Raw genomic sequence first — 15650 nt, 5'->3', positions numbered from 1 at the left:
ATTCTGTTGTTTGGCAAAGATTAGTTACTCCTTACCTATATGCCCTCAAAAAGAGTTATAGCGATTCCTTACACCCAAACATCATGAAAATTAAATGTGGGGAGGATGACTCACTTCCTTAACTATGTTTTTGCTTCCTCAAGTGGCCCTGTCTTCCTGCTATAGCTTGAGAATGAGAAACTGAGGTTAAGGTGTAAGCTACACCTGTAGACTGAAATGAAGCTACCTAATGGGCCTATGCAAATATGAACAGTATTTCTAAACTGCTTTATTATTACACTAGTGATCAGGCAAAAATTTTTTTGTTTCAACATAGATCTTTTTTTCCTTGCTTAGTTGAGTGTGTCCTATTATATTAGGTATTTATGGTACTACCACAAATGCATCTGACGGAGCTAATTTTGTGCAATCAACAAGTTGCTAGTACCTTCTTTCACCTGGGCCATTTCCTTTATTTTTCTTAACCTCCTATTACACATTTTGCTTCTCCTCTTACTCCCTTCCAAAATATTCTCCATATAACTGCTAACATGATCTTTTAAAAACAAATTGGCATGTTACTTCTCTACCTAATCCTCTTCAGTGGTTTTTCACTACACTGATAATAAAACATTTGAACATGGCTTACAAGGTCCTTGTAATGTAGCCTGCCTCTCTACTTTCATCTTGTACCCTCTCTCCTCTTTGGGGCAGTTAAGTCAGTTGTAATGGCCTTCTTAAAATTTCTACCTTTGTTTTTTAACCTCAGGGACCTCACATATGCCACTTCTTTTGGAATGTTCTTTCCTCCATTTTCTACTAGACTAACTCCTCTTCCTTTGATTTTCAGATTATAATTTACTTTCTGAGGCCTTTCCTGAGCTTTGCATCTAAAGATATACACACCCACATCCAACTCCTTACACTGCTCCACACACCATTATTTTTCTTCATACATTTACATTGTATTAGTATATTGCTTGTGTTTTTGTTTGTTTAATGTCTATCCTACACAACTGTAGAGTTCTGTGAGGTCAAGGATCACCATCTGTTTGTTTCACTATTGTATACCAAACTTATAGAACAGTTCCTGGAAAGTTGTGGGCACTATTGAATGAACAATTAATACTTGGGATTGGGGATATAATATTAGTCTAGCTTATCATTTCCTACCAATTAAAAATCTTTTTATAATTAGCTTTATTTAATAAAACTTTGTTTTTACAACAGTGTTTTAAATGTCTTTAATTAATTGAATGAGAATTTTGAGTAGCTTCTAAAATTAGCCATATTTTTTGCCCTGGTCAGGTGGCTCAGTTGGTTGGAGCATCGTCCCATACACCAAAATGTTGTGGGTTTGATTCCCTGTCAGGGCACATAACTAGGTTGTGGGTCCAATCCCCAGACAGGGCGCATACAGGAAGTAACTAGTCAATGTTTCTCTCTTACATTGATGTCTCTCTCTCTCTCTCTCTCTCTCTCTCTCTCTCTCTCTCTCTCTCTCTCTCTCTTCCTTTGTCTCTCTCTCTCTAAAAATCAATAAATATATCCTTGGGTAAGGATAAAAAAATAAAATTAGCTATATTTTTTAATGGAGTTAAGACCTTATTTGATGGATATATTCCTCTTTCTAAGCCATCTAAATTAAATTCTGTTCTTTGACAAGTGAAAAATTTTTTAAAATTTACATTACAAAAGTAATTTGCTTTTTTACAGAAAATGCAAATAATATAAAAGTATAGCTCTTTCCTCGTGTTTTCCTAATCCTATTTCCCAAAGATAACTGCTCTTATCAACTTGGTGTACAATGCATCAGATAAAAAGTAGGAAGATGTTGGTAGACACATAGATTACTAACATGATACACTTCTGTAGTTCCCATCCCTCTGCTTAGATTTTCTCATTTTTTGTATTTCTGTAGAATAGGTTTCTAAAATATAGGAGATTGAAGAGTGTACATATTTTGAATTTTGGTACTTTTAAATTACCTCCCCAAGGATTGTAGAAATTCATTTTTAAATAACAGATGTTACTAGAAAAGCAACGTGATGTTTATTATAGACAGTTTGACAAGTACAGAAAAGCACACACGCAAAAAGTCACTTATTCCATCATGTGGTGTCTTTTTTTCTGTGCACATAAAAAAGTTATTTTTCCAAGATTGGAATTATACTATACAAACTGCTTTGCAATTTGCTGTTTTTAAGTAGCATTATGTTTTTATTTTCCCATGTCATATTAGAATTTATTTATATTATTTTGCTGTCTAGTTATACCACAATTAATTTAACAAACTACATTTTGAACATCTAGACTTTTTCTAATGCTCACTTTTACAAATAGCACTGGTGTGTATATCTTCATATAAATGCTTTTTCAATATACATTTTTAGAAGTGGATTTGTTGGGTCAGAGTTTGAAAATTTAATGCTTTTCATACATTTTGCCAAATTGTTCTTCAGAAAAAATCCAAGTTACATCTTAGCAATTTTCAGAGTGCTCATTTTCCTGCTCCCTGCTAGGTTCAAAAACAAAACCAAAACAAGCAAATTAAGAAATTCAGTTTTTAAAGTAATAAAATAAATGGGAGGTATAGCTATGGTGTAGAATAGAAAATGACTGTTAAGACATAGCATTAAGTACTACATAAGTTGTATTCTTACTCTTTACATTATCCAGTTAATAAGTGTACTTTATTCTCTGTGCTATACTTAGTTTTCTTTGATTCTTACTCTGTATGTCAGTATTCTTTGGTTTACCATTTTATTCTTTTTCCCTATACCTTTTCATGTAGAGACCAAATGAGAGGGTTGACCTTGTCTCTGAAAAACCAAGAGAAGAACCGGTACTAAAAGAGGAAACCTTGGTGAGTTACTTTATTGAATACTGTCTAGTCAAATATGGCATAAGAAGGTGAAAATAGAATGATTAGATTACAACACATTTAACACATTACAGTCCATACTTCTTTATTTTAGAAGTTATACTGAAATAAATCTTAGAACTGGTTTAAAAGAAAGATATTTTCAGTTAATTATTTTCCTTTTCAAAATTATAACCACTTTTTAATAGATTATGTGAATTCTCAAGGTAACTTATAATGTGATAATAGAAATCATCAATCCTATTTTTAATATTTGGAGTTGGGCTTATTATTTTTCTCTTCTCTTCCCTTTTGCTAGTTATGAATAGCAGGTATCAGATAAAAGTATAATTGAAGATAAAGTTACATGGAGAGCATGTTAAATGTACTTTGTACATAGTTTCTTCTTTAAAATTTCTCTGCTGATGAAGTTTTATGACCTTTTCCTTTAGGTTCAGCCAATATTACCTTCTGTTCCAACAACAGAAGTGTCCACTGGTGTTAAGTTCCAGGTTGGCGATCTTGTTTGGTCGAAGGTGGGAACCTATCCTTGGTGGCCTTGTATGGTTTCAAGCGATCCCCAGCTTGAGGTTCATACCAAAATTAACACAAGAGGTAAGAAAGGGTATAAATAGATATTAAGTAGAAGGTTGGAAAGGAAAAAGTGAATCTTAAATGTTGTATTTGAATGTAAGAATACACACATGACATACGATCTGACATCAAAATACGCATATCTACATCAGTTTTTAACCAGTGAAATACTTATGGACATCTTAACTGACAGAGGCTCTATAAAAGATATAGTCCTTGTTTTCTCTTAAAAGGACTATGTCAGTTACAGAAGCTCTACCTTAGGAATCTATAATAATAAAAGCGTAATATGCTACTTAGACTGGACAGCTGAATGACCTTCCTGACGTCATTCCGGATGAAGCTGCCACTGCAGGGCCGAGGTAGAGGCAGTTAGGGGTGATCAGGCAGGCAGGCGAGCAGTTAGGGGTGATTAGGCAGGCAGGTAGAGTGGTTGGGGTGATCAGACAGGCAGGCAGAGTGGTTAGGGGCAATCAGGCAGGCAGGCAAGTGGTTAGGGGTGATCAGACAGGCAGGCAGAGATGGTTAGGGGCAATGAGGCAGGCAGGCAGGTGGGTGATTAGGAGCCAGTGGTCCCAGATTGTGAGAGGGTGCAGGTTGGGCTGAGGGACCCCCCCACCCTCCATTCATGAATTTCATGCACCAGGCCTCTAGTGTTAAATATGAAGAAAGAAATTTTTATAATTTCTTTCATACAAGGAACACTTGTTTTATAATTTCTTTCACACTTTTTTTTTTAAAAAGACCTTAATCTGACCTCTCATATGAATTCTAAAAGAAAGCAGATGGATAACTAATAAGATGTCTTACATGAGTTTTAATAGGCATTTTTAGCCAGATAAGTGCTTTTCATCCTCATAAATTTTGCAGGATTATTTTTCTTCCTCCACTCCATTTTTGAATATATATTTACTGAGATATTCTTATAAATTCAATATGACATAGAAGTATAGCTTGAATTTAACTATGTAGCATAGAATCCTACCTTAGGAGTCTATAATAATAAAAGCATAATATGCTAATTAGGCCGGATGACCTTCTGGAGGAAGCTGTGGCTGCGGGGGCCAAGGCAGAGGACCCCGCTGCGGCAGGGACCCCGCTGCGGCAGGGACCAAGTCCCTTGCACGAATTTCGTGCATGGGGCCTCTAGTATTAAATATTAAGAAAAGATGTGTTCTAACTTTTCTCCACTCCTGCTCCCAGATTTGACCAAAACATGGAGATTAGGTTACTGATGGCATTTGGAATAGACTTGCTTAGTAGCCAGAGCCCTGTTCACTGTTGCGAGGAGAAAAAGTGTCTGAATCTAAGTCTGGCAAGTCAGATTTGTGACAGGAGCAGTCATATCTGTAACTCTTGTGCTGCACATCCAGGAATCTGTCCTGGTAAGGAAGGCAATCATCTCGTCATTATAACCTGCCTTTTAAAGGTTGGGGTAACTGAAAGCATCAGTAGGGCAGGAGCAAGAAAAAAATTGTTGAACATCTACTTCTGTGTAAGGCACTGTGTTAAACAGTTCTCTTGTATATTTTCTTATGCAGTCCACTTAGCAGCAGCATTATAAAGTACAAAGCATTGTTATTCTTATGTTCCAGATAAGTAAATAGAGTCTCAAATCTTATTGTATACCCTCTACTCTAGTACCATCATTTATATAAAAAGGGTGTTGGACTAGTAATCTCTGCAGGTTTAATAATCTATAACTGACTCTATGAGGGAGATTAAAGGGACAAGTATTTTCCAAGAGGGCCAAGCCTTCTTTAATAAAACAATGCCTGTCTATATCTGTGCTTCCAGAGGATGCTAAGATATTATGTGATGTGAGATTTGTGACTCTTCAGTTCTCTCCCCTTAGAAAAGCATCCTTTTGAGATTATATAAAGACCTTCACATTTAATTACTATATGAGAACCTGCTAATTTCACCTTTTTATAGGATGCAAATGAAAGCACAATTTATGCCTCATCTGTATTTCAAAGGATATATTTAAATTTAGTTTTATGAATTAATCTAGTCTGGTTTGGTACCCCCTGAGCAGTCTCCAGGTGAAGTAAAAAATGATTTTGTTTGTATTTTTTGTGGCAACCAGAAATCTCAGAATTTAGCTTTTAAAAATACCTATTCTGATTATATTTCAAATTTTCTCTTTTTCTTCAGTAGTTTTTAAAATAATAAGCTTTCTTGAGAAATGATTTACATACTAAAAGATTCACCATTTTAAAGTGTGCAATTCAGTGATTTGAGTACAATTATAGAATTGTGTGGCCACTATCTAATTTTAGAACATTTTAATCAACCAAAAAGAAATCCCATATCTCTTAGTAGTCACTACCCATTCCTTCCCTTATCCCCCAAGCAGCCACTAATTACTTTCTACTGCTACAGATTTGCCTTTTTTGGACATTTCAGATAAATGGAATCATACACTATGCGACCTTTTGTGTTTGAGTTCTTTCACTTAGCATAATGTTTTAGAGGTTTATCTATGTTGTGGTGTGTTTTAGTACTTCATTCCTTTTTATTGCCAAACTAGAGGCCCAGTGCATGAAGTTCATGCACTGGGGAGGGGGCGGGGGGGGTTCCTCAGCCCAGCCTGCACCCTCTTGCAATCCCAGACCCCTCAGGGAATGTAGTTGAACATCCTTCTTGCAATCCAGGACCGCTGGCTCCTAACCACGCTGCCTGCCTGCCTCATTGCCCCTAACCACTCACCTGCCTGCCTGATCACTACTAACCACTCTGCCTGCCTGCCTCATCACCCCTAACCCCTCTGCCTGCCTGCCTCATCGCCCCTAACCACTTGTCTGCCTGCCTAATAGCCCCTAACTGCTCGCCTGCCTGCCTGATTACCCCTAACTTGCCTCTGCCTCGGCCCCCGCCACCGCGGCTTCATCTGGAAGGACGTCCGGAATGACGTCCAGAAGGTAATTTGGCTGTCTGGTCTAATTAGCATATTACACTTTTATTATTATAGACTAGGGGCCCGGTGCACAAAATTCGTGCACTGAGGATGGGGGGGGTGTCCCTCAGCCCAACCTGCACCCTCTCACATATTGGGATCCCTCAGGGAATGTCCTACTGACGGCTTAGGCCCGCTCCTCACGGGGTGCGGGCCTAAGCCGCAGTCTGGCCTCCCTTTGTGGGAGGTGACCGGGCTGATCAGGGGAAGGCACCAGCTCCATCACCCCGCTGCTGCAGCCACTGCCAGTCACCACAGCCACTAAGGTGCTTTCATCAACACTGACTCCAGTCCACAACTTTCTTTAGGCATTTTCAAGATGTGTCTTTCATAGGATATGACATTTCTTTCTTTTTTTTTTTTTTTTATCCTCAACTGAGGATATGTTTCCATTGACTTTTAGAGAATGTGGAAGAGACAGGGAAAGACAGAGAAACATCAAAGTGAGAGGAACACTTTGATTGGTTGCCTCCTGCATGAGCCCTGACCTGGGTCCCAGCCAGGGAGGAGCCTGCAACCTAGGTACATGCCCTTGATCAGAATTGAACCCAGACCCTGCAGTCGGCAGGCCCAGGTATTACCCACTGAGCCAAACCGGCTAGGGCAGGATATGACATTTCTTAGCCCTCCAGCAACGGACCTTCGTTTTTTTCTCCAGAAGTGTAATGGAAAAACCCTAGATCACCTTTTTGGATTCTTATTACCCAAGCTACTAAGAATATTACCAGTGGTATACAGGAAGCTTAGCCAATGAGCAGTCAGAAAAGGTGTTTCCTCTGTAGTTCACACCAATCGCAGGCTGGGCCCTGCACAGGCCTAAAGTCTCTGGCGGAAGCTTTAGGCCTGGGCAGGGGCCCCCCCAGCTCCCTCTGATCGCGAGCTCCACCTCTGCCCAAGCCTAAAGCCTCGGAGCCTGGGCAGGGGCCCCCCAGCTCCCTCCAATCACCAGCTCCACCCCTGCCCAGGCCGAAAGCCTCAGGGCCTGGCCATGAGACCTCCAGCTCGCACCAATCACCGGCTCCGACCCTGCCCAGGCCGAAAGCCTCTAAACGAGGCTTTCTGCGTGGGCAGGGGACCCCCAGCTCCCTCGAATCGCCGGCTCTGACCCTGCCCAGGCCTAAAGCCTCTGAACGAAGCTTTCGGCCTGGGCAGGGGCTTTCAGCCTGGGCAGGGGCCCCCCATCTCCCTCCAATCACCGGCTCCAACCCTGCCCAGGCCGAAAGCCTCTGGCAGAGGCTTTCGGCCTGGGCAGGGGACCCCCAGCTCCCTCCGATCGCTGGCTCCACCCCTGCCCCGTAGGCTCTGATCGCAGGCTTGTCCCTGCCCAGGAGCCCCCTGGCTCAGGCCCTTCCCAGGCTGCTCAGGGCCCATGTGGGGTTTACCTCAGAGTGACCTGGGTGCCAGGATGTTCCCGGGACCCAGGCCCTGGGTGCCTGTGTATGCAAATTAACCACCATCTTTGTTGGGTTAATTTGCATACTCACTCTGATTGGCTATGGGCGTAGCGGAGGTATGGTCTATTTACATGTCTGTCTATTAGGTAAGATAACATTCTATTGTATGGCTGTGCTGTACAGTTTTAAATGAAGTAGTTTTCTGACAGTTTTTCTGAAAATCAAAAAACACAGCATAAAATTTAATTTTGTTATGTAGCACACATGATGCCTGTGAAGCCATTTTGTGTTGCTTATTATCTAAACTACTTTAAAATTTGCCTTGATTTTATATAGTAATCATTGGTTTCCATATTATTATTAGTCAGATTCTTAGCATTGGAAGTGTATTCTCAAAGGTTTTCACCCTTAAAATTCTTTGCAGGAGCATGTTGAAAGATGTTTGGCCCTAGCTGGTTTGGCTCAGTGGATAGAGTGTCGGCCTGTGGACTGAAGGGTCCCGGGTTTGATTCTGGTCAAGAGTACATGCCCGGGTTGCGGGCTCAATCCCCAATGGGGACATGCAGGAGGCAGCTGATCAGTGATTCCCTCTTATCATTATCTCTCTCATCTATCTCTCCCTCTCCCTTCCTCTCTAAAATCAATAAAAATACATTTTAATAATAATAAAAGTTAACTTAAAAAAATATGTTTGGATCACATGTCTATTTTAAGTTGTATTTCATTGTTTAGGTCTCATTTTAAATTGAAAAGTTAAAAATGAAATGCTTTTTCTGTTTATAACAATACAAAAATATATATGGTAAGAAGTGAGAGGTGTCCATAGTTTGTCCTTCAGATATGTAAGTACTATTAAGAGTTTGAGAGTAATTCTTTTTCTCTATGCATAGTGTAAGTGTAATTAATAGATAAGAAAATAAACATTTTTATTGAGTTTTAAATGGTATCACATTATACCCATTGTAACTTTTGATCATAACATATTTTTTAAGTTTAAAACTGGATGGTTTTACCTTTATATTATTTTTCTTATATAAAAACATTTCCTCAACATTTTTCTATTGGAAATTTAGGCCATTATTCAGAGAGAGATGTGCTTATTTCTTAGTCTTTCAGGTCTTTCAGTTTTACACTTTTATTTTATGGTTTTCCAGCCAGCAGGAAGCAAAGTGCTAACAAAGAGGCATATAGTTTCATCCATAGTAAATGATTTAATCAGTGAAAAAGTTGAAAATAAAGAGTAAAATGAGTTTGGGTTATATATTAGTTTTAGTTTTTAACTATCAAGTCATTTGGGATTGTCTGTTTGCTTCTGAATAAATAATTCTGAATCTTGGAAACAGATTATGTCCTGTGATCTTTCAACCCTGCTACTCACCACCCTATCCTCCAAACTCACCTACTAGTTTAGGCTATATTTCTGTTTTTGTCCTTCAATACATTTGGACTTTTGATAAACCTTCTTTGATTAACTATAATAGAATCTGTGCGTCACTCTTCTTTCTCAAATTAAAAGATACAGAAATCCGAATTGTGTGTATGTTTTCTCTTAGAGGCTATTTTTCATATGAAATTTTAATTTGGTTTCAAAATTCCTTACATAATCTCCTGTTCAATGTCTAATAAAATTTTAAAAATTTTTAAAATATATTTTATTGATTTTTTACAGAGAGGAAGGGAGAGGGATGGAGAGTTAGAAACATCGATGAGAGAGAAATATCGATCAGCTGCCTCCTGCACACCCCCTACTGGGATGTGCCCGCAACCAAGGTACATGCCCTTGACCAGAATCGATCCTGGGACCCTTCAGTCCGCAGGCCGACGCCCTATCCACTGAGCCAAGCCAGTTAGGGCAAAATTAAAAATTTTCAAATCTAAGGTATAATAGATTTCAAATAACTTAGTTTAATTTAGGCTTAATACCTACATTTTTCTAGTCAGGATCTGCTTGTTGTCTTTCTCTCTACCTGAATTATCTTGGATTCCCCAAAAAGATCAGTTCCTATGTTTCTCAGTTGACCTGAGACTTTCTCTAGAATAGTGTTTTTCAAACGATGTTTGGTAAAGGACTAGTTTTTTGTTGTTGTTGTTTTTCATTTCTAGTCTACCATGGACCAATATTTCTATCAAATACAATAAAATCAACTATTAGAGAAATGACAGGCCTCCCCCTCCAAAAAATACAGAGAATAAGATCCCTAATTATGTGCCACAGCAATGTCAAATTATCATAGGTTCTAGATGCCCACGTTTAACTTTCTTGCTTTTTTTGTCACAGACTGGCTTATTCTGGGAACCACACTTTCGGAGTAGCACTACTCTGCAGCAACTATTCTCAGATGTTTTGGTCCCAGAGTCCCTTTTATTCTTAAAATTTGAGGACTCCAAGAAGCTTTGTTTACATTGGGTTATATCTATTACTATTTATTTTACTTTAGAAATTAAAGCTGAGAAAAAATTTAAGTGTTTACTAATTTATTTTAGAAGAACTCACTGTATGTTATCATTATGTTTTGATGAAAAATAACTGTTTTCACAAACTAATGAGAAGAATGGTATTTTCCCTTTTTAAAAAATCCTCACATGGGGATGTTTATTGATTTGAGAGAAAGGAAGGGAGGAAAATATGAGATAGAAATATCCATCAGTTGACATGCACCAACCAGGGATCAAACCTGCAACCTAAGTATGTGCCCTGACTGGGAACCTGCAACCTTTTGGTAGTATGGGGCAATGCTCTAGTCAACTGAGCCACCAGACCAGGGCTATTTTACATTTTTATAAATCTCTTTAATGTCTGACTTAAGTAAAGACACTAGATTTTTGTATCTGCTTCTTTATTCAGTCTGTTCTGACTTTTTGTTTTGGTTCAAGTATTTAATGTTAATTTGGCCTCACACAGATATGTACATGTAAATGGAAGAGTACTTTATTATTTAGTAGCCTTTTCAGATAATTGTTTCAGATATATTTCTTTGTTTTTATACCAAAACTCAACAGGTGGTGGGTTAATTACAATGTGGAATTTGAAATCATATTGATAAACTTTTTGTACTTTGTTACATTAAAATCCATTGGTTCTGTCTTGCACTTTGAATGGATCTTTAACCTTTCACGATTTTGTAACATCATATATACACTGAGTGGCCAGATTATTATGATCTCTGAACACATAATAATCTGGCCACTCAGTGTATATCCTATATAATAAAAGGCTAATATGCAAATTGTCCCCTTGACCAGGAGCTCGACCAGCAGGTAGGCCGGCCAGCCGCCCATATCCTCCCCCCTCCCCACCCCGGCCAGGCTGGCTGGACCTCACCCATGCACGAATTCATGCACCGCCCCCCCCTCTTTCTCTTTCTCTCTCTTTCTCTTTCTCTCTCTCTCCACACACACACACACACACACACACACACACTAGGGGCCCAGTGCACAAATTCGTGCACCTTGAAAGGAACTGTGGGCCACGAGGCTGCAGTAGGCACAGGGGCGGGTCTTGGCCCATCTTCTGTGCCCTGCCCGACCCCTTTCACCGTGGCCCCCAGGTCCCCTATCTGCCTGCAGCCCCACTCCTGCCGCCGCCGCTCCCATGCACTGACGGCGCCAGCCCCGCTCACACCCGCTGACAGCACAGAGTGCTTGGAGCCGGCACCAGCAGCGGGTGCAAGTGGGGCTGGTGATATCAGTGGATGCGAGCAGCAGCTGCTGCCCCGATTGCCCCTCAGGAGCAGCAGGAGGTGGAGAAGCACTCAGGGGCGATCAGGACTGGCAGCTGCTGCTCGCACCCGCTGATGGCACCTAGTGATCGGGACCGGTTCCAGGCACGGGCAGCAGGTGTGAGCAGTGGCTCTGGTGCTGGCTGTGGGTGCGAGTGGGGCCAATGTTGGCAGTGCGTGTGAGCAGAGTCTCTGAAGCCGGCAGTGGTTTCAGACGCCAGGCGGGATGGCGACGTGCAGGAGCAAAGAATTATCAGTAACCACCAGAGGTGCACCCTGGTGACAGCGAATGGCGCCTCGCCTTGGTCTGGTGCCCCCGCTCACCTGCTCCACCATCCCGCCACGGTCAATGCCCGCCATGTTCCACACACGCCCTCTGGTGGTCAGCACATGTCACAGTGACCAGTTATTCGATTGTTCCGAGTGTTCGGTCTATTTTCATACTAGCCTTTTATTATATAGGATACACTGAGTGAGTGGCCAGATTATTATGCGTTCAGAGATCGTAATAATCTGGCCACTGAGTGAATATTGGCCATTTAAAAATATTGGTTAATTAACTCATACATGCCTTTCAAATGTTGGCACATTTTTCCTAGATATTTTTTTAAATCACATTAGTTAACATCAGAAATTTTTATTTCATCAGAAAATTATTTGATCATTGGGAAGTTGGAAAACTAATAGGGGCAGAATTTTTTCAAAATTCCACTTTTTACTTGAAAGACCAACTTTTATTATTGCCAACAAATGTTGTCAGTTGCTTTCCTTGAAGTGACAAACTTGCTTTTTTTTTCATTTTTGAAGAAATACCTGCGAGATGCTCAAGTTCAAATAACCATAGTTCTTCTGTCAGTCATTCTTTCAAGTAAAAAGGTTATTCAGTGTAAAAGTGACCAGTTCACCTTGCAGCAACTCAAAACAATCATACAAGTACTTTTCCTCAAGATAACCGTCATATATGCAAAAATACTTTATGCCTTCTTCCCATTTCGTCACACATAATATTAAAAAGATAGGTATTCAAAGGTTGAGATTTAGTAAAACTAATCATTTGTACTGCTTCATGAAAGACATGAATTAAATCTGGCTTTTTTTTTTTTTTTTTTTAACTGCCAGTATATGGCTGTGAAGAATATGATACTAGTTTGGTGTCACTCATTGCCTCTATTTGTGCTAAGATGCCAGCACTCTTATCTGCCATTGCTTTTGCAATATAGATGCAAATGTCAGAATAGTAAAAAGATAAGTAACATCTTAGTATTTTTATGAAGATAATTTGACTTCACAGGATCCCTGGAAGAGTCTCACTAGCCTCTCCTATTTTAACCCCAGGTCTGTATACCACACTTTTACACAGCTAGAAAAGCAGTTTGACCAGCACTTGGCTTTAGAAGTCTAGGAAAAGATGTTATACATTTTTTGAAGGAAAATTTATTTATTTAATTCAGATTTGTTTGTAAAAAGTTTTGAGGCAAGTAAAAATAAATTGTGCAACCAACATAAATCTGATAATTAGTAGAATTTATGATTTTCTTTCTTTTAAACCTTGATATACTAATTTTAATCATTTGGGGTGAGTTTTGTAATAACTATTAGTTGTATAATTGGTCAATATTGGATTACATCTTTGGGCAACCCAAAACTACAGCTTTTGTGTGTGTGTGTGTGTGTGTGTGTGTGTGTGTGTGTGTGTGTGTGTTGACTCTTGTCATTTTTTTATTTGATGATCTAAGGGAAGACTAGTTACACGCTTTAAAAACTTTTGCGACACATGGGTTGAAAATCGCTGACCTAGGTTATAGACAAGATAAATTGTCCTCAGACATGAGCTGCGTCCATGTGAAGGCATTTTCCGTACAGCTGGCGTGTTCGTAAACATGAGGCCCCCTCCTACCTAGCCACCACTAGATACCTAGAATGCTGGTGTCAATGTTCCATCCCAGAGTTGGTGGGCAGTCTCCATGCCGGCATCCAGCTCCCTCTGCACGTATGCCTGCCGGGGTCCGAGAGTGGGCCTCCTATGTTGCCTCCAACAGCACAAATCCTCCTGTATAATAAAAGCCTAATATGCAAATTGACCAAATGGCAGAACAACCGGTCGCTATGATGTGCACTGACCACCAGATGCAGGAGCTGCCCCCAGCCCACAGGCCCCAGGCCAGCCAAAGTGGGTGCCAGCAGGGGCCCCCAATCACCCTGCCAGTTGCCCCGCAGAGGGAGGCGACCAGCGGCGGGGGCAGGGGCGGGGCCAGCGAGCAGGAGGCACAAGGCCAGCCAAGGCGAGTGCCAGCGTGGGTCCCCTGATCGCCCCGCTGGTCGCCCTACCGATTGGCCCTGATTGCTGACCAGGCCTAGGGACCCTACCCATGCACTAATTTTGTGCACCAGGCCTCTAGTATCTACAGAAGAGAAAAGGATGTGCTTGAAATGTGTGTGAAAGTTTTACAGAAAGATGTTTGAGGAACAGACATGTGTTTTAACTACTGCCATTGAAAGTATGCTAAGTTGTCATGTCAAGCCAACATTTCCTGTTGCAAAACTACAACTTTTAATGGGAATAATACTAGGGAACCAGCTTAGGTTCATGTTTTTTGCATGCTTATGTTCTGAAATGGTTAATAAGGATTTTTACTTTCAGGTGCCCGGGAATATCATGTCCAGTTTTTTAGCAACCAACCAGAGAGGGCATGGGTTCATGAAAAACGGGTACGAGAGTATAAAGGTCATAAACAATATGAAGAATTACTGGCTGAGGCAACCAAACAAGCCAGCAATCACTCTGAGAAACAAAAGGTAATTGACAACATGTTAGCATTATCAATCAAATATAGTTTTTAAAGGACTTCATAATTTAGTAGAACTTTTAATACTTGATTCAGATAATTGTTAGAATGACTTGTTCTTTTAATTCCTTATATTCCAATTTAATAACTTATTATGTCAGTAATTTTGTAAGTCATATGTATAGTGTTATAGTACTATTAAAAACTTTACCTGTCTGCTCAGTATAATGTTGGATTCTAGTTTGAATTGAATTAATATATGTAAGTCTAGTAGATGCTAGTGAAATATGGATTTTGCCAAGGATTTTTGTTATTTTTCCTATTTTAACATCTTTCCATACTTGTTCTTCATTCTTATTTAGCAAAATTTTTATGAACATAAAGTTTTAAAAATATTGAGTATCTATTGTGAGAGAGCAATGCTTGTATTTAATCTTCATAAAATTTAAATGAAGTAGATACTATTATTCTTGTTTCTAGAGATGAAGAAATTGAGACAGAAAGCTTAACTGGTTCAACTCAGGTCACACAGGTGATGAACCAAGAAACATGTTTGATGTGGTGGTGGATATTTTAGAATTTTGATATAAACTCGTGATACTCTGTCTGGTTGAGATATTTAAATATTTTTTTAAATATTTTTCATTGATTTTTAGAGAGAGAGAAAAGGAGAGGGATAGAGAAATAGAAACATCAATGATAGAGAAACATCATCCATCGACTGCCTTCTGCATGCCCCCCACTGAGGATCAAGCTTGCAACCTGGGCATGTGCCCTGACCAGGAATCAAACCAGTGACCTCTTGGTTCCTGGGTTGATGCTCAACTGCTGAGCCATACTGGGTGGGCTGGTTGAGATTTTTAAACTCAACTGATTAATTTTAGTGTGGGTCTCTTGTGATTCAGAAATTTGTCGTATTTTTACACTTTAAAAGCTAAAATTGATCACAGAGGATTTTGATTAATTTTATCCCACTTAACATTTTACAGATTTATACATCAGTGTTTGACATACACAGTAACATTTCATGGTTTCATTAGCTAATTTCTGGTTACCTCAGTCAGAAATTAACCCCCTGGATAATTCTTAATTGCTTTGGTCATCTCACATGGCTGTTTAGAGTTTTCTTATCTGTCTTGCCAATCCAAAGATTTTTTTTTTAATCAACCCTGGACATAGATACCTATGAAAACTCTGATTCATATTTACTTTTTCTCTCATACATTTCTGCTTTACTATGTCTTATCAACTTACATTTCTCTCCCCATTCTGCCTCTGTGTGCATTATGTTACAAACTAGCAGCACAGCTTCAAATGCTGGCTCTTCAAGTGCCGGTAAGCTTTGTTGTGGTCTTT

General features: G+C 39.7%; 1 protein-coding gene across 3 annotated transcripts in view; it reads left to right on the top strand.

Moving 5' to 3' along the window:
- Positions 1 to 15650, top strand: part of NSD3 (nuclear receptor binding SET domain protein 3) — a 111578-nt gene that overhangs the window by 43118 nt on the left and 52810 nt on the right. For all 3 annotated transcript variants that reach the window (XM_080662233.1, XM_080662232.1, XM_080662234.1), the window contains exons 3-5: positions 2774 to 2845; positions 3295 to 3457; positions 14150 to 14304. In XM_080662233.1, coding sequence (XP_080518359.1) covers positions 2774 to 2845; positions 3295 to 3457; positions 14150 to 14304 — 390 coding nt within the window. The remainder of the gene's footprint in view (positions 1 to 2773; positions 2846 to 3294; positions 3458 to 14149; positions 14305 to 15650) is intronic.

This window comes from Plecotus auritus (genome assembly GCF_963455305.1).
Source record: "Plecotus auritus genome assembly, chromosome: 3".
NCBI classification, from domain to species: Eukaryota; Metazoa; Chordata; class Mammalia; order Chiroptera; family Vespertilionidae; genus Plecotus; species Plecotus auritus.
The sequence above is the reverse complement of the archived record's forward strand: the minus strand, read 5'-3'. Positions and strand labels throughout refer to the sequence as shown.